The following is a 25,242-nucleotide window of genomic DNA, read 5'->3' on the forward strand; positions in this document are numbered from 1 at the left end:
TTAGATCTGAAAAAGGCATTCGACTGTGTCAATCATTCCAAACTAGTTGATAAACTTAAATTCTATGGTATACGTGGACTTGCAAAAATGTATTTCGAATCTTACTTAAATAATAGGAAACAATTTGTTCATATTGGAACAACGCGTTCACAATTACTACCCATACAGACTGGTGTACCTCAGGGATCAGTTCTCGGGCCCCTGCTGTTCATAATTTACATCAATGATATTGGTCATTTATTTGACAATGACATCACACTGTTTGCTGATGACACCAGCCTAGTTATACCCGGTAAAAATTTATCTGATGCATTTGACAACATTAACACTAAGCTATCGACAGTGTCAAAATGGATGGCATCTAACCAACTTCAGCTCAATGCCTCCAAAACCAAAACCCTCGTGTTTCATACACAAGTCAATCGCAGTGGAATTATAGTAAATAACGCACATCTTGATACACATAAAACTGTTAGATATCTTGGCATTATCATTGATGATAAACTTGGATGGTCTGATCATATCAACAATATAAAAACTAAAATCTCGCGTGGCGTCGGGGCTCTCTATCGCCTTAAAAATTTAATTCCTCATCAAACTCTCAGATCAGTCTACTATGCCTTAATTCACTGCTATCTTATTTATGGGATCCTAGTTTGGGGACCTGCTGCGAAAAAACATCTGCAGAAATTGCAAGTCTTGCAAAACCGAGCCATACGAATTCTCTGTCGGAAATCTAGATATGAGAATTGTAATAGCATGTATCGTAGCGTTGGAATATTGAAAGTGGAAGACGTTTTCAAATTTGAGGTAATGAAATTCATGCATAGTTATCATCAGGGTGAACTGCCACTATATTTTGATAATCTGTTCAAAATACCTTCAGATACCCACCAACATCATACCAGATTTTCTTCTAACTTGTCTCTGTCTGTGCAACACCACTCTACCAGTCTAGTACAAAATTCAATCAGTTTTATTGGTGTCAATGTTTGGAATAAGCTGCCACCTAATCTCCGCAATTTAGACTCTTGTGCTTTTAAAAAACAATTATTTCATTCTCTTATCTCTAACTACCGCTAAATTGTATTTGTGTTGTATTACAAATTGGTCCGTGATACTGTGTCTTATTTTTCCTATCGTTCGTTGGATTATTTTAATTTTATTTTATTTTATTTTATATTTTTTCATTAGTTATCGACTGTGAAAATTGCTCCTGTCCCGGGTGGCTCGGCTCTGAAGACTATGTCATATCGAGCCTCCCGTCTACCTTGCATGTCGCATTTCACAGTTACATTTTTGTAGTGTTATGTTGATATGTAATGTATACGAATAAAGATTCTCTCTCTCTCTCTCTCTCTCAAGAAGAATTAGAATATAGATTTCATGTTTCATCAAAAGTATGGAAGTTTATTGAAATATAGGCTACAGGAATGCTACAGACCTTGCATTTGTACGACAAAAAGAATAGATCACATTTCAACTTAACTGCTCCTTTTATTTCTATTACCGTCCAGACATCGCTCTGTAAATTGATTGTCATGATCGGCTCAGGCTGAAATACATCCACAATCGCTACAAGTACTACGAGAGACGGTGTAAGTAGCTAAACTACGCAAGTTAGATCCTGCGTCGAAGACGACCAGTTCAAGTAACGAGCACGATAAGAATACAACGCCACCAGCATGCATTGAATAAACGTGAGCGGGCGTCGCATCGTAAAATTCTATTTCTGCACTTCGTCAAGAAAAAGACAGGATCGATAAGAGTGCTTCATTACAGCAGCGTTAGACTCGATTCGCTGATGCTCGAAATACTCATTGAATTGCGGCTACGTACGGCGCATGCTGCGGCAACGGCAAGCCCGAGGCACAATCAAACTGTGTTGAGTGAAACACGACCATTCTGGAATGATAAGCAAATGGTCGGGTCGGGTCTCTCGTATAGTATTCGACTGCTTTCCAAGTGTTCTATTTCGCATTGATCACCGCTATGACGTTTTATAAACTCGAGAATAGCACGTCCACGTCCGCGAATTCGTATCGCCAACATGCGTCACCGTGATTTCAAGGTTGTAATATTGGAGAAATCAAATCAAAATGTTCTTAAGCATTTGACATTAATTTTAAGTTTATAGCGAAGCGAATAGTAGCCTATTTAGTAATCCATTCTCATCTTCAGCGTGACTGGACTGGTATAAAGGATTACATCAACGTATAGGCCTAATATATAACATACGCGTGTTCGTCGACTAACACGGAGACTCTTGGCCACGTCAGGAATAATGGCAATGAAAGAATGACCATCTCGAAATGGGAGAATGAGTCGAAGTTTGATGTTGCTTCCTTACACCCGCTCTCGAAAAGACAATGCTGAAATGATAATTGCCCGATTAACTGCCGAAATCATATCACCCCTCGACCAAACCTACTTATACTAAAGTATGCTACGTAGGCCTTGATCTTCAGGGCTGTGGAGTTGGTAAATTTAACCACCGACTCCAACTCTGACTCCGACTCCATAGACATTTTCAATACCGACTCCAACCCCGACAATTTTCCACACAGAACTCCGACTACGACTCCAACTCCAACTCCAACAGTACTACAAATTTACTTCGAAAATTATATGTCACAGTGATGATTTAATGACTTTCATATTTAACCATTAAACATATGCAAACATATTATTAACGATGGCATGCAAAATTGCTTCATTGTGGCACAGTTCGAAATACTCAGTACAATTAACACGGAAGTATATTTCGAAATATCCTTTCTTTTTCATATCTTATAAGTTTTTATAACATAGAAAAGCCACGGATATTCTAATATGTATGAATCATTCAAACATGATATATATCCCATTCGTAATAATTAATATTGTGCATAAAAACAATAGAAGAGTAGCTCTTGTGCATGAGTCAGCAATAGTGCGGAGATGTACAAAGTTCTCACTATACACTATGGCAAGCACAAACACTGTCTCACTGTCTCTCATTACTAATAAACGTTGGTCAGAAACGAAATTTAGAGAGTAGGCCTAATCAAATAATACATGTCTACCTACACTACATGCATGCACTTCGTCAAGTATTCATGGACTAGGGCGATACTTGCACACTTTCTTCAAAATTTGCTCGACCCAAGCAGCTGAGCTACTTATACTAGAAATATTTTTGATTTTGTCAGGTAGGAATCGGACCAATCGGTGTTTGGTTATATTTGCGTCGATTTTACACGTGATATTCTCACTTATAGGGATATCTAGTTCAAGATATCCCTGCACTTATAAAACCAAACGATTTATGTAGCCTACTCTTTCGCAGTATCATGACATAATTCCAAAATTTATTTTCGTTCTGAAGAAGTGGGCGGGGCTCATTGGGACAATTTGACTGGGGCACAGTGGTACATTGATATCCAAAGGTAGATTTTGCAAAATATAAAAAATCAACAGAGGAGTAGCCTACGCATAAGCAACATTTTAACCAACACTACCTCAAAAAAAATCCCTTGAAGTGTCACGCAATAATCGGAGGACATTAAGGTTGCTTTACAACCCCTTACCATCTGTGATTGTGATTAACGTAACAGCTATATGTGTGCCCTCGACGCTCCGGTCACGCGAGCGACAGAACGGGCTCGAATGCGAGAAGACTGGTTGTGCGGTTTTACTGGAATGTTTTTAAAATACATTATTGAACTATATTACAAGCTATCGCGGCACATTGTCGAATATGAAGTTAACTGATATTGTGAGGAGTTATGTAGACTATCCAACATCTGGTGATTTTGCAAAGTGGGTTGAGAAATTGGGGCTGGTCGCCGAGCTGCAATAAAACTGACGGACACACTGCCAACTATTTTCCCATTGCTGTTCTCTGCATTTGCAGTGTTCAAGCAGTTGCCAGAAGGGGACAGGAAGGATTAGCCTGCAAGAAGTCGAAACAAGCTACTTTGAATGCGTTTGGAGTAAATTGCTATGACGCGTATATCGAATTCCAGCGAAGAATACTGCTGGATGAGGAACCTGTCGATGTGTATCTTTTCGATCGAAAAAGGCTTGCGCTATTGATTGGGATGAGAGTGGATGCATCCGAGGCGTTAATTCGGTGCGCGCTTGTAAATGGTCTCCCCTCAGAGGTGTCATGTCAGTTAAAGTCTTTAGCAGAAGTGCACAAAATGAATTTGAGTGATCTCGTCGCGCGGGCACGAGTAATAATGTCAGCCAGGAGCAGCTTCAATGTATCGTGCGCGGTCAGCTCGCGTCAGCGGTTTTTTCAGCAGTTTTTTCAGCGGGAAGCGTGGCCCCTGTGCTAACGAATGTCCCGTTAAAGAACCAAGAAATGAAGGTAACAAAACGGCCAGGAGACATCCAAGATGTTTTTCCTGTGATAAGCTTGGTCATATAGGTCGACAATGCAGAGCCGATGAACGTCACAAGATTGCAGCAGGAAAATTGCCAAGGAGAACCGTCAGCACCGGACGCGTTCACCCGTATTCACAAGTAGCAAAAAGGAGCTACCGTTTGTTGTGGTTTCAATTGGTGGAAAACCTCTCAATGCTCTGGTGGACACTGGGTGCCAGCAATCTGTTGTTCTTGAAGACGTGTGTCGTCGTCGTATGGGAAAGGACGTAGTTTATTTTTTGTCCTTGATGTTTTTGCGGCATATACACCGACTCATGATAGGCCTACATATACACACGATCTGCGCATATAGCCTACATACCATGAGTGCATGAGGTGCATATGCCGCTGGAAAGGAAGTGCAGATATAGCCTTTACGGCTTTCTCAGTCATGCACCACCCCTCCAAGCTATCCCAGTAATGCATTAGCGCCAAGCAGGGAAGTCATGGATACCAGTGTTACTAATCAGGTCTTTGGTCTGACCCGGCCGGGGATCGAACCCACGACCTACTGATCAAGAAGCGGGACGCTTCACCATTACGCTATCTTGTCAGCTTGGGACATACCTAGGCTTACCATATTTTGGAAATCTAAAAAGAGGACACTTGTTCAGAAATTTGAGACTTGCAAAACCGGAGAAGATTTCTCAAATACCGGTGAATTTTTCCCACTTTGTTATCGCTTGACTAAAAAAAAAGGTCATCTTTTCCGCTCAGAGCTCAAAATACCGTTTTTCTTTCCGCATTGTTACATGGATGACTAAAAAAAAAGGTCATTTTTCCGCCCAGAGCTAAAGTCACCGTTTTTCGCTCCGAAATACCCGCCGGAGCATCACTTCTGTGCTAGTTTACCTTACGGCCTTAAAAAGCGGGACGTTTGGCTGACTGGTCGGGATGCCGGGACAAGACGTTAAAAAGCGGGACTATCCCGCCTAAAACGGGACGTATGGTAAGCCTAGACCAGGGGTTCTCAAAGGGTGGGCCATGGCCCACTGGTGGGCCACAGGAGCATTTGAGGTGGGCCACAGAGCTATTTGTAATATTGTAGAACTAGTGAAAATTTGAGTGTATTTGTTATGTTATTCGCTCAAAAATATATTCATATATTAGCAAATTATACGTAGGCTACCTTACGTTTTTCATCCGACGCTGATGGGACGTAATGGCACGTATAGAGTCACAATCTACAAGTCGAAAATGGCAGGGGAAACGGAGGCTTTTATCCCCCGGCTACGACAACCTACGGCTAACGGCAATGAAAATAATTTCGATTATATATTAACTTGAAGTTAGTGCTGAAGTGATCAGGTATTCCAGCAGAGCCGTATGCCGTTGAAAAAAAGGTGTGCATTAAACTCGTACAGAAGTGTAGTTGATGTAGATTTACGGTACCTTGGCAGGTCGTATTATTGTAATATAAAAATAGCAATAATCGCAATTTATTATCAATTCAACTTCCTATCGAATTATACGGCGCCACCGCAACGAATCGTAATGTATTGAGTATTTAGAGCAGTACGAGCATTAATGTTTGAAGTCGGTTTAAAATTTCCGGCCTTGAAATCATTGTACATAATGTAGCCTAAGAGTCACATGAAATGATTGTACCATTGGATTGAATGTTCTGACATCGCAACTCAAGTAGATGCAGGACATACTATATGTACATTGTACACCTTGAACATTGAAATATTCTTTCTCCACATCTAAGCAGTATCCCTTTCACCAAATAATTGTTTCAAGCTGGTCCAGCCCCAATCCGCACCACAGTGGAAGTAAAACCGCAATCACACAGTGGATGCGGGGATTAGATTATTAGGTTTCGCGACGTGAGTGGAACAGCGGCCATATTAATGTAGGCTACACAAGAGTTATACGATCTACCAGGACCGTAACTGCCGCCACATCTATGCAGTATCCCTTTCACCAAATAATTGTTTCAAGCTGGTCCAGCCCCAATCCGCACCACAGTGGAAGTAAAACCGCAATCACACAGTGGATGCGGGGATTAGATTATTAGGTTTCGCGACGTGAGTGGAACAGCGGCCATATTAATGTAGGCTACACAAGAGTTATACGATCTACCAGGACCGTAACTGCCGCGCCTAAAACCCCAATTAGGTGGAGCTCAAAGGGGCCCAATGTTCCTTGGTCGTTTGTTTGTTGGAGGAGATTTATTCAACTTGAAAATTTCGTCGTGCTTCGCGCGATTTCATTACTTTGAAGGTCTACATTCGTGATGATCAGTAAGAGAAAAATGCGCATAATTTAGAGAAATAAGCATATCGGCGCCAGCGATGACCACGCCTTGGACGGGACTATGACTTTAGGATAAGAGGTGGGCCACAGAACATTTTTAAACCGGAAAATGGGCCACGGGCAAAGAACGGCTGAGAACCCCTGGCCTAGACATACCGTTTCGGGTCCGAGAAGGATTGTGGAGATGCTGAATGGGTAAAGCCAGTGGTTCTCAACCGGTGTGCCGCGGCACACTAGTGTGCCAATTGGACTGCTCAAGTGTGCCGCGAGCAAATTGGTAAACTTAGGTCGAAGTATAACAAAAATCCAAGTTTTGAGTGTGTCATTGTTGGTTCTTGTATTGAATTTACCCTAATAAGACACGCGAAGTACACTCCGATGCAGTGAACAGATACAAGGATGTCGGGACGACCATAGTTACATTATCTCAATCTAGTACAGGGGCCGGCAACCTTTCGTATGCAGCGTGCCAAAATATCAAAAATTGCGTGCCAACCATTTTTAATTTTGTCATATATTTGGCGTTTCAAGCAAGGAATGACACCAACCACCTATCTGTTGCTGGCATCGGTTACGTCAGTGATTCTTGTAGTAGGTCTATTGGTCGCGAAGGGTATAAATTTTGGTCGCTACCGACCTAGACCAACCGCCTAATGTACGCAATGTGTGAATCATTTAAATTTAGTCGCGTAATGATCGATCTTCTGCGGTTGTCTTGATATTTTCCAAGTAGGCCTATACTCTGTTCGGTACCATAGCCAATAAGGGACAGACCCATCAAAGACTATATGATGAGATGGCCTGATGGCCTCTGCGAATCATTTTGGGAACGCACACAGCGCATGGAGTCGCACGTTGCCGAACGTGTGTCTCATATCGTGAAAATGCCCTTGGCCAAAATGCTGATTCCTACAAAAAATATTCGCTATCCCACAGGCTGCACAGTTCACATGCACACTCCTAGACTAAAGCACCCGAACGGTTGAATACGATATTATGTTGCCGTATACCGGTATATATTTTTGTGTGTTTCCCAAAATCAAGAAATTAGGTCACGGTAAATCGCGCGGAGCGTAAACAAAAATGTCTTGGATAACTAAAACCTGCGCCAAAAGTCTGTGTTATGTTGATTTATCAAATTATTTTAGCTTTTTCCATTTTGACAATTGATATGACATGTTTTGCAACAAACATGGTTATAATATGTCGTGTTCGTCACATCATTTGGCGTGCCATGAAATATCATCTCGCGTGCCACAAATAGCACGTGTGCCGGGGTTTGCCGACCCCTGATCTAGTATCTCAATCTGGCATCCCAATTAGGTCATGGATTGGGTCTTTCTCCGGCTTTTTATTGTGAAGACGCTCTAAGCACTGCGACGTATAGGGTCGAAGAATCTCATAAATCTGCGGCGCTCCGTAATTTGCTACTGCACTGCCATGAATCAAACTTGGGCCTCCGCTGTCAATGGGTGTGATACGCTAGTTTGCCCACATATACTAGCATTTAGAGCGGTGATAACTTAACTCGGGCAACTGGACCGTGATGTTGAGGTGTGGTCGACGGTGTTCACCTTTAACTTGTCACCCCATCAGAACCGGAGGCAGAACAGGGACATGACGCAGATTGATGACCTTTTTCTGTTTCTATTTGTAGCGGTATTCTTGCCATGTCTTCGTCATCGATGATCATTTTACATCATACCGATATTACTTATTTTGATTCCTGAGATGCCAACTTATAGCACGGCCCACTTTTTGTAAGACACTGCTTTTGCAGATCGGAGGACGAGTAGGAGACTACATAAACCTCCAACACCTAGGAAGGCATTCCCACCATCGAGAAATGAACTCATATGGAAGTGATGTTCTCGTTTACAAATTAGAGTTGCCAACATAGCCATTCACATTGCGATTGTTAGGTAGCGACCCATCACTGCAGGTAAAATGTAGGCTCAGGGCGCAACGTAATGTTGCAGGCGACAAATTTGAGAATTGTAACTAAAGTTGATCAAGTTACATCAGTTAACAAATTTCCCCGCCGCTGAGCTTCATTATGCCGGTTTGTTGTAACTACAATTGAACAACGGCTGACTGCCAGTGACACTATTGAGGTATTGCTATCCTCACAGGTGCTATTACACGATCGGCATTGGAATGCGTTTGGCATTCATGTAGGCCTATATACAATATACATACATACATACACCTCTACGCCTCTGTATTTCTTAGTGGCGATTGGACTCTTCGTGCGATGGTTAATTGCATCGACAATGAGGTAGTAGACAGACTTTATTGTCAAGCCAATCTTATGAAATTAAGCAGAGAAAGTTCTTATTCCGGCCTGCAATAAAATTGTAAAAAATGTTTTGGAACAATTGAAAACGATTCCCATGTCAAATGATACCATTCGTACACGTATTTGTGACATGTCCGCAGAGACAAAAGAACACTTAATTTCTTCTATGAAGCAGAGAAAAGCCTACTTGAGTGCTCCAAAAAGGTAGAACTAGCCTACTTCGTCAGTGACCACCTCTGTAAGACTGTGGTCGCTGCCATAGGGATTCTGGTAGTTTTCCTTTGCCGTAAGCCAGAAGAGTTCAGAACTACTGTGCTAGTGTGCCGCGAACTACTTTTCATTCTCAAAGTGTGCCGCGAGGTCAAAAAGGTTGAGAACCACTGGGTAAAGCACTAGTTGTTACGGAGAGACAATGGTAATGCTGGTTGTAGGCGAGACCAACGTCAGGATGCAATGCTTGGTAGCCTAGGAGCTCGTATGTGCTGCTGGCGTGATTCTTGGTATTGACGTTATCCAGCAATTGGGCGGGGTATTCGTTGATTCAAATCTTGACGTGTGCCTGTGCATGGTTTGGTGCAAAGGTGTGTGTAGCAAGTGCGGTGGCCGGGACGAATAAACTGTTACAAATTGACGTAAAGATTTCGTTGCAAATTTTGATGGAGCAAAGTGGACTATGGAGTGGAGATGGGAAAATGGCGAGCCTGAGTTGACGAATCAATGTGGGAGATATCAGATGCCGTCGGAGTGTCGTACATCGTTTGATGATGAACTCAGCCAATGGATCAGAGACGGATGGTTGGTGGAGTACGATCCTGCCAGTCACGGCTCCCACGGCGGAATAATTCCGCTGTTGGCGGTCAAGCAACCAAACAAGAAGCAGAAGGTACGGCCAGTGATTGTCTACTGAGAGCTGAATTCCCGTGTCATGAGTCACCCCGGACTGGATGCGGTAGTATGCCAAGAAAAATAGAGAAATTGGCGAAAACGAAGTAATCGCGCATCTATCTTGGATCTCCGGAAGGCATAGGCTACCTACAGATTCACGTATCCGAGAGGCTGCAAAAATTCCAAGTAGTGCGGCATCAAGGAAAATGGGCTATTTTCTGTGTTCGGCAAGATCACCGGGCATTATCCCGTGGCCGGGCAGAGGTCACGATCCGTTAGGTACTGTCGTCGGAGAATCTCGCAGATGCGCTAACGAGGGTCCCTCAACGCTGGTTAAAGCAGATATGTCTTGGAGTAAACCGACCTAATGAAAACATTATTGAACAGGTACGGACTCTTCTCTTCATAACGTGCATCACCTAGGCGTGAATCGGACACTTTTCGTGGCCAAAAGAAGTATTGGGGAAGCTGTTACTCGTGATGTTGTTCAACGAGTAATCAATGGGTGCAACATCTGTCGGAGAATTGATCCAACTCCGGTGAGGTGGGAACACGAGACGCTTTCTGTTCCTGTTGCCTGGGAGCGCCTGGCACTTGACATCACTTACGTCAACACCCGACCATACCTGAGTTTGATTGACTGCGGGACTAGTCGATTTGCGATATGGCGGGCGGTGCGAAATGAAACGGCCGATCAACTCATCCAGATCCTTCAACAAGTCTTCTCGGAAAGAGGTGCACCGAGCGACCGAGTTTTACTAGCCAGAAAATGCGTCAGTTTCTAAGTAGTTGGGGGGTGGAACATGTTTTCAGTTGCGTTATGTGTTGGTTTCGCTTGTGATCTTTAGATCAAGGGGAAGTGTGATTGTGATGAACGTAATTATTATTATATGTGTGCCCCCGACGCTCCGGTCACGCGAGCGACAGAGCGGGCTCGAATGCGAGAAGAGTGATTGTGGGGTTTTACTGGAATGTTTTTGAAATACATTGAACTATATGACACCATCAATGTGAATCGAAGAGCCGACAGTGATCTTCGTAAGTTTCATTACGATTCCAACGTCGAAATGTAAACTAAAACTGGTCTTAGACACCTGCTCAGTGCTCATCCATTATTGTTTCAACATTTCTCAGTTTCTCGCTAATAACTGAAGCGGTGTAATTTTTCTGATACTGAGCCATTTCCCCCACCGCCTATGGGGCACAATAGGTACGTTTTTCAAGTGGCTGTGCTTTCGTTACTTCTTCGCATTTTACAATCATTTTTCTTTGGAAATAGGCGTTTTTATGTTCATCCATCGATTTGCTAAAGGATATTGGTATTTCTGGATCCTAAAAATGTGTTTCTGGCCCACTGCGCTTCACCTTCTCCTACCTGAGTGATTCGATTCTGAAATCATGCTGAAACGAATATTAGGCCTCGAAATGTGTATCACTTATTATGCCGTCATAAACAGGACTAAAGATGTTACGAGTTCTAATACGTACCTGATATCCAATGCCAGTTTAACGCAGCTTTAAAGATTATTTGGAGATTTTTCGACCATGACTATTTCATTCCACTTCGTGACCATGTTGTGTGTTGATCAAGGCTTCAAAGAAAGTCCTATGTGATTTCCACGAACGTGCGTAGCCTCGTAGGCTACACGTCTCGTTTGCCGAGATACAACCAATCGAGGTTTCAAGAAAATACTCGTGTATTGCATCACGGAAAAACGCACATAGAGAACGATAAAAAGAACTGGCAAGAACTCGCAGCGTCGCCACGTCTGCTCATTGTCCGACGATATTCGCGACGATCGGGTTATCGAGAGGGGTCCCGTTTTTCAGGGTCCGCAACTTCGACGCCGCTTCCTCTTCCGCGAGCGAATCCCAATCGACGGCTCTCACTTTCTGCATGAAGTTTCTCACGACGGCTCGAGCTTCCTGCGAGTAAAAATTCGACTCGTTTTAACGGGCGTGAAGCGCAGACCACAGTATCCACAATTCCACATGCGATCGGCGGCACCACAATCGATATGCTGATACATAAAGCCACGACAACGTCACGACACGATACCGATATCACACAACGTTGGACAATGGACAGCATTAAAATTTTGAGTATTTCCAAATTAGAGAATGAGAATTACAGCTAAGAAGTCTTTTTAATGAAATTAGAATTACTGAATTTGCAAAAACTTTGATGGAAATCAGAATTAGAAAAAAACGCAACAAAAAATCAAAAATTAAGCTCAGTTCATATCAGCTTGGCTGGTTTCGCACTATACGGTTCTCCTGTAGCATTTTTGGAAAACCAGAAATTAGAGCATGGAAACGTTTTACGGATTAGAATTATATTACCGACATTTCGCTTTAATTAGTCAATTTGCCAACTAGAGTTATTTTACCGGAGCAGAAAAAATCATTTATGAAAAAGCTATCACTGCTAACTCCAGGCTAAATCCACAAAACACAATGCTTCGTTGGGCCCGTAGGTTTGCGCTGCGGCCGTGGCTGAAATCAGGCGTAGAGTGAAGTTTGAATGAGCGTATGATGGCCGCATTTGCTTCAACAGCAACATAAAATTTCCCTATTCTTAACTATTCCGTTTTACAAGATAGACGCGATTGTGTCGATAATAGCAACTATCAAGCTAGCACGGCCTTATACGAGTTCATTGTCGATTTTTACTACATGAATCGTCTTTTTCTTCACCATAATGACTAATCTTGTGTTAAAACGAACGAAATAATGCTTATTCTGTCATAACACGGGTTTTTAAGTGCAGTTTTCACTTTTGTTCTGTTCCCAAGGATCCTGACTGAATACGACTGTATGAGTTATCAGTAGGGCGTTTTTTTTCTGACATGTCAAAATTTGTCAAAATTTTGTCAAAATTGTAGCGTTAGGTCATTCTTGGGCATTGCATCATTCTTATATCAAGAAGCGCATGATAAAAAATTGTGATGTTGACAACATTGTCAGAATGAAGCAACACGGTGTTTCACCAGCAGTGTACGCTCAACTTGAGTGTTGTCAGCCAACTGCTGCATCTTGAACGTCCTTTGCAAGCTTCTCAGTAAGGACATGCACTTTCTAACCAAGAATGTAGGAAAGTATCTCTCGTTGCACTGCAAATTTTTTTATTATTTTTACCATAATACATATTGTAACCACTGTAATTGTTCATATGGCCAGATTTCGTTAAAATATTGGTTTTTTCATGTCAAAAATTGCCTGTTTCTGAGCCAAAATCGTTTTTTCAGGACAAACTACTTCGTTACGACAGCCAGTTCCCACCAGAAATGAAGATAACTGGTACAGTTTTAACATTATGTGGGAGAACACCTAATTTGCATACGTTAGGTCAAAATTTTGTCAAAATTCAGTTTGTTTAGGTCAAAAGAAGTCAAAATATTGAATTTAGGTCAAAATTTACCTTTTTTTAGGTCAAAAAACCGCCCTAGTTATCAGGTGTCCAAATTAACCAGACTTGACTGTCTTTGTTTGGGTGGCAAGATTTTCTTTTCTGAGTCGCCTTAAATCGTGTTGGGAACCACTGGTCTAGGCCACGACGATGACAAAGAAAAGTCCCAAACAGGCACCTACCTTTTTCATAACCCTCTTCCGTTCATCGGCGTCCACACCACCGCCCTTGCCATCATCCGGGACGCTGTATCTCTCCAACTCTTCGCACCTGACCCTGGCCCACTCGATCACGTGTTTCGGGAAGCCGACGCATTCCGCCACGTGAATACCGAAGCTCTGATCGCAAACGCCGGGCCTGATCTGGTAGAGCATAGTCATGGTGGAGTCCGGGTCGTCCAAGTCTCCGATCAACGCGGTCACGTGCATGTTTGACACGGTCCGGACCTGGTCCGCCAGTTCCGTCAGCTCGTGGAAGTGCGTCGCGAACAGGGTGAACGCCTTGATTTCGGTGGCTATGTGGTGTGAGATGGACCACGCCAGGCCGAACCCGTCGTACGTGGAAGTGCCCCGACCTGTTCGATACCACGCAGAGGTAGTCAGTAGGGTTGTCCAAAATTTGGAAAATCATACGAATCCTCCGTTGTAATGTCTTATTCTATAGATTATTGATAAAAAACGACACTGGGCCTAAAATAAGCTCACAGGAAGGCCGTTAAGATTTCGTGCAAAGCGTTTGAAAGTGGCTGACGAAGAATGGGCGTGCCACCGACCATAGAACGGCGAGAAGACTAGTAATCACGAAACCAGGCTCTTGATTAGCTAATCGGCTATGCTTCAATGACCACAGCAGCAGCAGCTTGCTGATTAGGTGATCAAGGAGTCTGCTACCGGCAGCGATTCTGAAAGCGCATTGTATGTAGGTTAACAGATGATGATTTAGGATTGATTCATGGTATGTTCAGGTGCGAAGTACATGATGAACAACAACAGCTGCTTCACAAAAACGTCTAAACCATGACCGCTTTATTGTGAAGGAAACCGCCGTAGCCTATATCCCTTGTTTTCAACGAGGGAAAGCATAGGTGCTTAAGCAAGTGGCGACGGATTCCTGGTTTCAGAAAGGATATATCATTATTCAATGCAAATATAGAGCTTGACAATGACACTATAATTTGTGTGATCTTATTGGGTTCAGGTTGTAGTACATAGTTGAAATTTTGAATGCTCTAGGGATCGGCTGAATCAGACGGTTAGGCTTGGCACTTATCAGATGTTTACAGCAAATTGAATTCGACTTGTAAGTCTTTTCATAGTCCCTAATGATGCCGCAGAAACGGGGTGTAAATGTAAGCAGAGACTATGCTTGATATGCTATACAAACTATGCTGGATACTATGCACTATGCAGCATTGTCTGTGCTTACCTTTGCACCCCTTTTCTGCGCGATTATTAAGCACTTTGACATATCATATCCAGCATAGTATGTGCCTACTTTTACACCTCTTTTCTGCGTCATCATTAAGGATTTTGACAACACTTGCAAGTGAACACAATTTGATGTAAGCATCTTGATAAGTGCCAAGCATAACCCGCTGATTCAGCCGATCCATAGGGCTTTCAAAACTTCAACTTTGTACTACAACCTGAGCCCAAAAAGAACATACAAATTATAGTGTCATTGTTAAGCTTTATATTTGTATTCAATAATGATATATACTTTCTGAAACCTGCTATCCGTCGCCACTTACATAAGCGCCTATGGTTTCCCTCGTTGAAAACAAGACATATAGGCTACGGCGGTTTTCTTCACAATAAAGCGGTCCTGCTTTAGACGTTTTTGTGAAGCAGCTGTAGTTTGTTCATGATGTCTTTCGTACCTCAACATACCCCAAATCAATCCTAAATCACTATCTGTCAACCTACATACAATGCGCTTTCAGAATCGCCGCCGGTAGCAGACTCCTTGATCACCTAATCAGCAAGCTGCTGCTGCCGTGGTCATTGAAGCAGAGCCGATTAGCTAATCAAGAGCCTGGTTCCGTGATTACTAGTCCTCTCGCCGTTCTATGGTTGGTGGCACACCCATTTTTCGGCAGCTACTTTCGAACGCTTTGCACGAAATCTTAACGGCCTTCATGTGAGCTTCTTTTAGGCTCAGTGTCGTTTTTATCAATAATCTATAGAATGAGACATTACAACGTAAGATTTGAAAGATTTTCCAAATTTTGGACAACCCTAGTGGTCAGTGATAAAGTACTTGTCTGTATAGGTTTCGCTTACCCAAACTCAGACTTTGACAACTAGTTACTTCTAGTCTAATTATATTAATTAGAGCGAAATGACGGTAATCTAATTCTAATCGAATTGTTGAATGTTTCTTTGCTTTGGTTCTAATTCTAATCTAATTTTTGAAATGTTTCTGCATTCTAATTTTAAATCCAATCTGATTTCTTGATTTCCTGGATACGCTACAGGAGAATTGTATAGTGCGAAACGAGCCAAGTTTGCTGCACAGACATTTGCCATTCTCCTGCTCATCAGAACTTACTCTGTTTTGAAATGAAATGAATCCGAAGTTTTCACAAATTCATTAATTCGACGGACACCAAATGCAATAAGAGAATTGAAACATCGAATTTTAAATTGATTCGGCAGTTTGGTCGCATTTTCTGCATGGTGTCACGATAGAGAGATCGTCGTCTACTTTGTGACTATGTAACAATGGTTCATGGACATGTGAAAGCTATGCAGACTATCAAACAAGTTTCGTTGATTTCCGACAGTTCAGTCATCCGTATAATAGGGGCTATAGCGAACGGAAAATTAAATTTCTTTCAAAGGACACCAAACGATCACAATCCCAATTATATAGGTGGCCGCTAACGGGACTGTGCGAGCTTCGCCCAGGTATAAATATCTAATATCATAAATGAAGTTTCCAATATTGCGTTTGACTTGCATACATTTGTCGTAATCAAATTTATTTGAAATTTTTCACCCGTCACGGATTCCCAACATTTGTTTTCAAGTTTTACCAGTCTGCGAGGTCAGAAAGGTTCCAAGCCACTAATTTAGACTATTGCGACTTCATAATTTTAATTTCAAATTTAAATTGTTACCGGTACTTTTACTTCTACTTGAGCAGCAGTGATAAAAACATTGACAATCTCTGATACCATAATCACGCAATAGAGCTTTAGACCAGGGACGCAGACGGACTATAACGCCGAAACGTCAAAAATATGAAATTTTGGGGATTACAATGACGCTACCTACCACCTAAAAAGCGCATACCCAAATGCCGTACCTAGCTCGTCGATAATCACGAGTGAATTGGCGGTGGCAGATCTCAGAATCATAGACGCATCCAGCATTTCCGCCATGAAGGTCGACACCCCTCTGGTTTGGCAATCGCCCGCTCCCACCCGAGCCAAGATCGCGTCGACCACCGTTATTTCCGCTTCGGAGCACGGGACAAACGATCCGATCTGTGCCATCAGCACCACCATTCCGGTTTGTCTGATGTAAGTGGATTTTCCGCCCATGTTTGGTCCTGGGAAATTATGGGGTGAGAGTGTTTGTATTGCGACATCAAAGTTGAAATATATTCGATATACGGCAGTGTTGGGACCTGTGCTACTATATCGTGCTGCGTATTAATTGTACTTCCAAATTGAAAAGTGAATTACATTGTTAATACATGCCGCTCAGTCCATGTATTGATACTAGGTAATGAGAAAGTGACAGTTAATTAACAAAAAAGAATATTTACTCGCCTTCATAATTCGAAACAATGGTAAACGTGATACAATTAAAACTCCATTTTAACCCACAGAAACGTTTTTTTTTATCGAGACATTAAAATGTAGGGTATTTAGGATACTACAAACCGTGTCTTGGTCGCTGACTCTCGAGCACGTGGGTGACAGTCAGGGTTAGTTTTGGGCTTATAAAGTGACACGCTAAATCGTCGCATGCTCAACTGTCACTTTTCATTGTGCCGTATGCTCAATGTTGGGCAACCATACAGTGACGATTGGCATGAATTTTGAAGCAATTTCAAATACATATTTACCAATCAATTCCAGTTATGACTCGGATTATGACAGGTGTCAAAAGATATTCTGGACTTAGATGAGTAGGTTCGGAAAAAGATTAATTTCGTTCATCTCTGATACACTGTCAAATTTCAAAGGAAAATTCCGCATCCACACCTGTTATGATTATGAACGTATTTTTCGCTCGGTCAAATATCACATCGTTGGGAATAAAGGAAACGTCGTTCTGCCGTTCCAGGCACGGATGTCGGCATTCTTTCAACACAATTCCCTTTCCAGCATCAATGGAATGCACGACGGGTTTTTCATATTGAGTCGGTGCATTTATGGCGGCCTACAGAAACAATGGATCGGATATATGTTAGTTATCAGGCGAGAATATATGCATTTGGTAACAAAAAGTACCAGTTAATGTGACACGGGGCTCAGAAACTAGAACAATATCATCGATTCATGGAGTATAAAATCTAGGATTCTTGAAATAGCTACGTGGCTTGTGTGCGAATTGACACAATACAACCGTTATAACTACGTCGATTTTGTTTACCTAAAAATAGGAAGATTTTCACCTAAAAATTTGTTGTAGTGCAACGAAAGAGACTTTCCTACATTCTCGGGTAGAAAGTATCTGCCCTCACCAACTAGCTTGCCAAGATCGGAGAAAATCGTTCAACAGCAACAGTTGTTGGCTGACAACACTGAAGTTATGCGTACACTGCTGGTGACACGCCGTGTTGTTTCATTCTGGCAATGTTGTCTACATCATAATTTTTCATTGTGCCCTTCTTGATATAAGAACTTATACCCACGCAGTATTGCTTCAGTCAGGATATTGTGGTATGTTGAGCATAACACCATGTCAACATATTTGTTTTATTTGGCCGTTTCCGAATCACAATGAGCAGACAATGGGCTGTCTACCACCGTAGGCCTATGAAGTAGGCTACAAGCCGTAAAATGTCAAATGATAAGTTCACCGACAGTGCAAACATCTACGGTACAAACGAAATGTAGGTTGCAAAAAAAGTTAAACTTTGTAAACAATTCTGACAATTCTTTGACCTAACGCTACAGTTGTGACAAAATTTTGACATTTCAAAAAAATCGCCCTAGTTATAACACACTTGTAAAACCCTACACAAATTTTATGTTGCAGCCAAATACACCATTTTATTTTTTTCAAGCCCCGTTTGGATCGCTTAGCCCCCGAATAATCTAACAAATGAATTCTAAACTTCATCAGTATGCCAACGGTCGATATAACATCTGATACAGCTTGCTGACAACCGACCACACCTAACAGAACACAAACGCAACAGGAATCACCTGCGAAAAGCTAGCAAGGACATCCAGCTTTGCGATGAGGTTCCCGAGACGCAGCATGAGATCCGAATAGCCGGAAGCGATCCCGATAATTTCTGAGACAATGCCCGACTGGTGATCTTCGTAACGGGTTTGACATTCCTCGTACGACGCGCTCAACTTCCTCAGTTTGTCGGTGACAAATCTGCAAGTCGGAAAAAGAATTTGTTGCCGGTACAAAACGCTCTGCCAGAACTACACTGGAATGACTTGAGGTCGAAAGAGCAAATATTTACCAGTAGAGTCATCAAAGTAGGGCTATTTTTTGCTTTGCAACCCCATTTAGCTAAGCAAAATTTCTTCTATTAAAATATAGCAGAATTCATGGCCATGGCCTGTTCAGATTCAAGCTTTATGGGACAAATCTAGGATGACCTTTTTCACACAAAAATCAAACATCATGAATGTATATAGCAAATCATTGAGGCTTCAGTTGTTCCCTTTCAGATACCAGCAGTGTTGGAATCAAGTCTCTACCTTCGAGTCACGAGTCATTGCACATTTTACTGGGTCAAGTCAATCGATTTTTTAAGGTGACTCGAGCCAAGTCAAGTCACTCAAATTTTGGAGGTGACTCGAGTCAAGTCACAATTCACAATTCAATTTTTCGAAGTTCGAGGCGTAATTGCGTCATGGCATTTTGATAGCGGTTTGAAAGTTGCCATTTATTTGAAATCGAGGGACGAATATAGAGTTAAATATACATGCGAAAAAGGCTTCCTGTCGTTCACGCATACGTAGAACTGCTAAACTACCTGAAGTAACTGTATAGCCTCAGTCTATAATATCAGCCAAAATAGAGAACAGATGACCTCAAAAAGTTGAAACGAATTCATAGGATGCAATGCACTAGCCACCTACACGTCTGTGATACAATTTAAGCCTGCGCCGATGGTTGACGAGTGATAAAAACTTATCAACTTCATTAAAATTCGATTCAAATCATACACAACGTTTGGTTAAGGTGGGTACCGACCACCATGAGCGTTCTACAGAAAAGAGATGGATACTTTTCCATTAGATTACACGCCTGTCAACAAAAGGAGTTCGTGTACCACCTGACAATAGTAGGCTACATTGAACGCTCTCTCGTTTGGAATTTCACGCTGATGACATCATATTTTGTGATACGATTGTTGATAGACAATGTTCGTTCCAATTCTCCACTAGTTCCTGACGATTACCCCTGACGAGTGTCAGCCGAAAATATTTGGGTTTATTTCAATGTGAATATACTATTCAATTGTATATTGAAGTTCTGTACCTCCAAGATGCTCTACAACGAATCTATAATTCTTTATGCAACGGTACCTGACGCCATCTTTCTTCGTGTCTATCGTGATGTAATTATTTCGCTTCGACCGTAAAGCCTTCTCGTCCTTGCAAGTAACCCGAAAGAAGTGTCCGAACAGCGCATTTGATTCAAACTGTTAACGAAAAGAGGACACTCGACTCAAACCAAAGTGGATCGGCCGTGCTACGCATCACCTTCAAACCCTTTCCCCTTTCCAACTGTAAATCATCCGCCGCCGCTTCGAAACAACGCTCCATTTTCGATTGAATCTGCTCCATCTCCTCTTTCAATTTCGTCAACTCTGGATCGAAAGTCGCCTTCACACGGAAGTGATGTTGAGAAATCTAGAAATATACGTCAATCAATTTCAGATTAGGCTTGGGACGGGAGGACATGACACACATTTGAATGATTATATTTGAAAAAAAAGAAAAAACTTGGCACAACTTTGAACAGCAACGGATACCATGGCCTTTATGCAACGAGACACTATTCAATGTTACAAAGTTTAAAACCCAAATCAAGCTCCACTTTAAAACACTGCTGTCAACCCCTTTTCTCGGAGTTGTTCTCCGCAAGTTTATATTTTTACGGTTCACAGCGTTTCATAATATTGAATTCAGGATGAAAAGCTACCAGAAGATGGGGAAAACTTGTTGACCAGATGTTTTACCAGTCTTTATAGAATTTGATTTCAGCTTTTACTGATTACAATCCGTTTCCGTCGCTACAAATGGAAAGATTCGCGTATATTATCATATTTTGAGTTAACGCACCATTTTAAAATCCAAAGTAGTTTCGATCATGTCAATAAATTTTGCAAACTCCAGAGTCAGCTCGTGCAAAGGAGTGATGAAAACTTCTTTCATCAGCAGTGGGTGATATTCCTCGTTATTCGCCAGACACTCGCAGAGTTTCGGTACAAATTTCACGGCCTGGTGTGGAAAGAAAAAGAAACCCGTTATCAGAAAGGCATATGCTAATAATATCAAGTTGAAAATTGGTTTGAAAGTAAAAATTAAAAAAGTTCGTCCGCAATGATAGCCTTTCACATTCAAGTAGACTCTTGTCAGAAAATCCTCTCTGAAATACGTTATTGAACACAATTCTCATACCGTGTATACTTTGTAGCAGTCTTGAAGATTCGCTGCCTTTCTGTGAAACTTTTTGGACATCCTGAAAGGACAGTGACATCCATTTCAATATGTAACAAGCAAGAAACATGACAAGAACCGGTGTGGAATTGACAAAATAAAAAATCCAAATGCACTATCGCGAATTGAAGGCTCTCAAAACTTAACAAGATTATGAAAATTTAGCATTCTACATGATGTCGTACGACAATTCATCATAATCAGTTCATACTTGCTCAGATCGGGAAACTTCTTCAAATGATCCCCAGAAAGTGACAAACGCAGAGTGGTGTCCATCACAAAGGCTTCGACAATATCCAACCTTTCTCGAATGAGATTCACATCGAGCAATGGTTGCTTGATCCATTGAGTCAAAAGTTTTCTTCCCTGCAGTAAGGTAAAGGCGTCTTAATACTAACAGCATAGATCTACAAGTTCTCAACAACAACTACAATGTCAGTGTTAACGGCACAAATTTTGGTGTCCGGTCAATACCGAGAAAACCATTACCAAGAATGCTATTACCGAGAATGGACATTACCGAGAAGAGACACCACCGAGAATGGACATTACCGAGAATGGACACCACCGAGAATGGACATTACCCAGAATGCAATATATGCAATACAGGCATGTTATGCATATGCACAGGTCGTGTGTGTACATCACGGCGTCGCCACATTCGGTATCGATGCTCAGGTATAAATTTCTCGACAACGTCAGTCCCAGTAAGCTATATTCTTGACATTGGCCATTCTCGGTAATGTCCATTCTCGGTGGTGTCCATTCTCGGTAATGACCATTCGCGGTAATGTCCATTCTCGGTAATGTCCATTCTCGGTAATGGGGTTCTCGGTAACGTCCATTCTCGGTAATGGTTTTCTCGGTATTGGTATAGAACCCAAATTTTATGACCACAGACCTTGTCTTTCAGACATGCAGGAAATTTGGCATAACGACCTTATTTCAACGACAATGTATTGGTCAGGAAAATGGTGGGATCTCAAAACTTCCCACCATGATCCAGGGTGACTCCATCCTGGGATGACATCCACGCATTTACGCATATTAAATGTATTGCTTATTCAACACCCTAGTTGAGCAGCCCTCCCATAAACCAATTCATCTTTAAGACCATGAAATGAACATTGGATGCGCTTTTATATCACATTATGTTGCTTCCTGCACCTAAAAGGCATAATTTGATTCACGTAACTCAGTAATACATTTAGCTTGAATAAATCGCTCATTAGATGGGATTTTCATATTGTTTATACACGTTAACATCTCAAAGGTGATTCAATTCAGTTTTAATCGCCAATAAAAGCAAATTTATGAAGATTACGGTCCTGCCTGTGCAGACAAAAATTATCAGTGTTTCACATTTCAAGTCACAAACTTGTACATGCAGAAACTAATGAATTATTATAGAATCATCAGATGGAGGACACCACCAGTTTGTTGCAATTTATACCGATGCCAAGGTTTCAAATTAGTTCGAAGGATTACCTCCGATGTCTTGCAGTTATCCAGAATGCTGTACAAAGAGTCTGCGTGTTTACGCACGCTGCCCGTCATACTGGCTTGGGCTCCGTCCGCGGAAAAGAGGTTCAAAGCGGCGTAGGCTGACTTATCAAGTTTCATGAATTGTGACAAGTCAAAGTCAGCGAATGAATATTGATTAAAGTTGTTCTCGTCACTCATAAGGTCTAGATAACAGATGCAAGCAGCCAAGCCAGCAGCGGCGGCATCATTCTCGGTTATCATCTTTGAAATGGTGGCCGCGAGAGCTTCCCCAGACCTGGATTGAAAGATTACGAGATTGGTTGAATATTGTGAAAAGGTCAAAACCCACTATACCTTCGTTTCTTTTTAACTAAACGCCCCAGGTCTTGCGCCGCATCGGTGGTAACAAAATCTTTCTTCTGACGTGTCGTTATCATGACGCCATTTCGTGTCAATGCTTCTGTCAATCTGATGGATTCCGGACTTTGGTCCTGCGAGAAATGAAATCACCGTAATTTTCATCGTAGGCGATTGCGAACCGATCGTAAAGCACGGTTCTCCTTACGACTTTAGCAAGCAAGCACTCCTTCGCGCCGAGCTGAATTATTGCCGACTGCAAGTTGGCGAAAACCTCATTGTCTTCGAATTCCGAAATGTAGATCTCTTTCGAGAGCGAATTGACGAAACCGATGCCTATGCAACGGCATCCTGAATTCAAAGAAATGGGCGATTTAATTGGTGCATAAAAATTAGAAATAAATACAAGAAACGAGTACAGCTACAAGTCAATAGAGGAGCGTGGAGTAACATTGGTAGGTTCTCACATCAGGAAAACTGAAATCATATCGTCAGATGTTATAACTCAATTAGGTCCGAATTATGTGGGACAATTTTAAAGCAGCTGTGACTGTGAGAGATGTAGAATATTCTATTTCTGGTCATTGGTGCATAATTATGAATCAATACAAAATTTTATTAGAAAGCTCCATTACATGACACGAGAAAATATATCTATGCACGAGCATCAACTGTAGTTTGATCAGAATGTCACTCATGATGACATAAAAAAGGATCATGTCATCATATAGAGGAGTTGTAGACTGAATCATTTCGTATAACCAGCAAAGGAAAGGAAAGGAAAGGACGTAGTTTATTTTTGTCCTTGATGTTTTTGCGGCATATACACCGACTCATGATACACATACACACGATCTGCGCATATGCACACCATGAGTGCATGATGTGCATATGCCGCTGGACAAGGAAGTGCAGATATAGCCTTTAAGACTTTCTAAGTCATGCACCACCCCTCCATGCTATCCCAGTAATGCATGAGCGCCAAGCAGGGAAGCCATGGATACCAGTGTTACTAATCAGGTCTTTGGTCTGACCCGGCCGGGAATCGAACCCACGACCTACCGGTCAAGAAGCCGGACGCTTAACCATTACGCTATCTTGATGGAGTTAACGTATAGATTACTGACATACAAATAAACTCTACAGCAGCAGGTAGACCTGTGCTGATATTTGTGCCAGTGCTACGTCCAGGCGATGAGCAGACTATGAAATTTTTGTCGCGAACACCAACACGCCATTTATTACAAGAAAAGTTCGTTCCAACATCTAAACCACAAGCCATCTGAGAAAATCCCAGCCTAATTTACTAATGCTGGGAAGTTTCCAAACCACTACTATCAATAGCTAATGTATAAGGTGGTGCATCGCTCAGGTCTTGATATGAGTGGGCTGTGGGTGGAATCATAAAAAGTGAACATTATGGTAAATTAGCCTTGACATGCATTACCGTATACTTTCACGGTTTGTGCAATCTAAAGTGGGTTCAAGTTAATGAGAAGCTTCCTACCTGCTGATGATTGATAATGCTTTACACCTATCACGCCAGAAAGAGTTTCACTATCTTCAGTATTTGAGAATAGCAGCTCTTCAACCTAAAAATTGCAATCCCAGGTTAAAGAATAAGAATACCATACGATGCCTTTATGAGTACAATATGCGATACTTACCTCTGACAGATATCCTGGAGAGGCCTTGCAATCAAGCTTCCAGGACGAGTCGCTTTTACTATAAATTTCAATTCTATACTGGTGAGTGAGCAGCAAGTCTCTCGCAAATGACTCGAATCTTGGCTTGGCCAGATATACGGTTGAAAATTTGTCATCGTCTGAAATCTTGTTGTTTATACAATATAAAGATGGCGACAAACAGCGTGTAATAAATACCTTTCCCAATGTTCTTCAGCGGCGCGGAGGTCTTGAAGAGCAATTTAGCAGTGAGCGCGGCGCTGCTCTCGTGAGCTGAATAAAACCCATCGTGATCAAAAGCGGTGAAGGTTGTATTCGGGGGGAAACTAAACTTCTTTAGAAACGAAACCAGCTGCTTTTCTTGAGATGCATCTAAGCCATAATACTTTTTATTGTCAGCCATGTCCGCGAAATAAGGACTCAAGTCAGAGCAGATCCTAATCCCATGTGTAATTTTGTTTACGAAAACGGTATGTTTTCTCCCGCTTCACTTGTGCAGTCATGCGTGCAACGAAGCAATGCATTCGGTAAAGAAATGATAATCAGAATGCTATATTGATGTTTTGTTGATATTGCTTTAGTG

The 25,242-nt window shown here is 41.9% G+C and overlaps 4 protein-coding genes across 5 annotated transcripts in view; 2 read left to right on the forward strand and 2 right to left on the reverse strand.

Moving 5' to 3' along the window:
- The window catches only part of LOC145450189 (transmembrane protease serine 9-like), a 163,824-nt gene extending 162,620 nt beyond the window's left edge, over window positions 1-1,204 (forward strand). Inside the window, exon 43 of the transcript XR_013918448.1 lies at window positions 1,195-1,204. The gene's annotated coding sequence lies outside the window, so the exon portion shown is untranslated. The remainder of the gene's footprint in view (window positions 1-1,194) is intronic.
- LOC145450199 (sodium/calcium exchanger 3-like) overlaps window positions 1-25,242 on the reverse strand; it is a 162,573-nt gene that overhangs the window by 38,882 nt on the left and 98,449 nt on the right. The window lies entirely within an intron of this gene.
- The window catches only part of LOC145450212 (cysteine desulfurase-like), a 191,960-nt gene that overhangs the window by 4,845 nt on the left and 161,873 nt on the right, over window positions 1-25,242 (forward strand). The gene's annotated exons all lie outside the window — the stretch shown is intronic.
- Window positions 11,533-25,127, reverse strand: LOC145450201 (DNA mismatch repair protein Msh2-like). The gene is made up of 16 exons (XM_080328709.1): window positions 24,858-25,127; window positions 24,642-24,799; window positions 24,482-24,566; window positions 23,183-23,325; window positions 22,972-23,108; window positions 22,621-22,912; window positions 21,344-21,498; window positions 21,094-21,154; window positions 20,755-20,913; window positions 20,173-20,322; window positions 19,996-20,111; window positions 18,649-18,829; window positions 17,479-17,656; window positions 16,572-16,817; window positions 13,445-13,836; window positions 11,533-11,779 (listed from the first exon to the last, which is right to left on the reverse strand). Exons 1-16 carry the CDS (start codon window positions 25,060-25,062, stop codon window positions 11,627-11,629), a joined length of 2,811 nt encoding a protein of 936 aa, XP_080184835.1. The 5' UTR covers window positions 25,063-25,127; the 3' UTR covers window positions 11,533-11,626.

Source organism: Botryllus schlosseri, chromosome 11 (genome assembly GCF_051294905.1).
Source record: "Botryllus schlosseri isolate E-star chromosome 11, Bs_hap1, whole genome shotgun sequence".
In the NCBI taxonomy this organism is placed as follows: domain Eukaryota; kingdom Metazoa; phylum Chordata; class Ascidiacea; order Stolidobranchia; family Styelidae; genus Botryllus; species Botryllus schlosseri.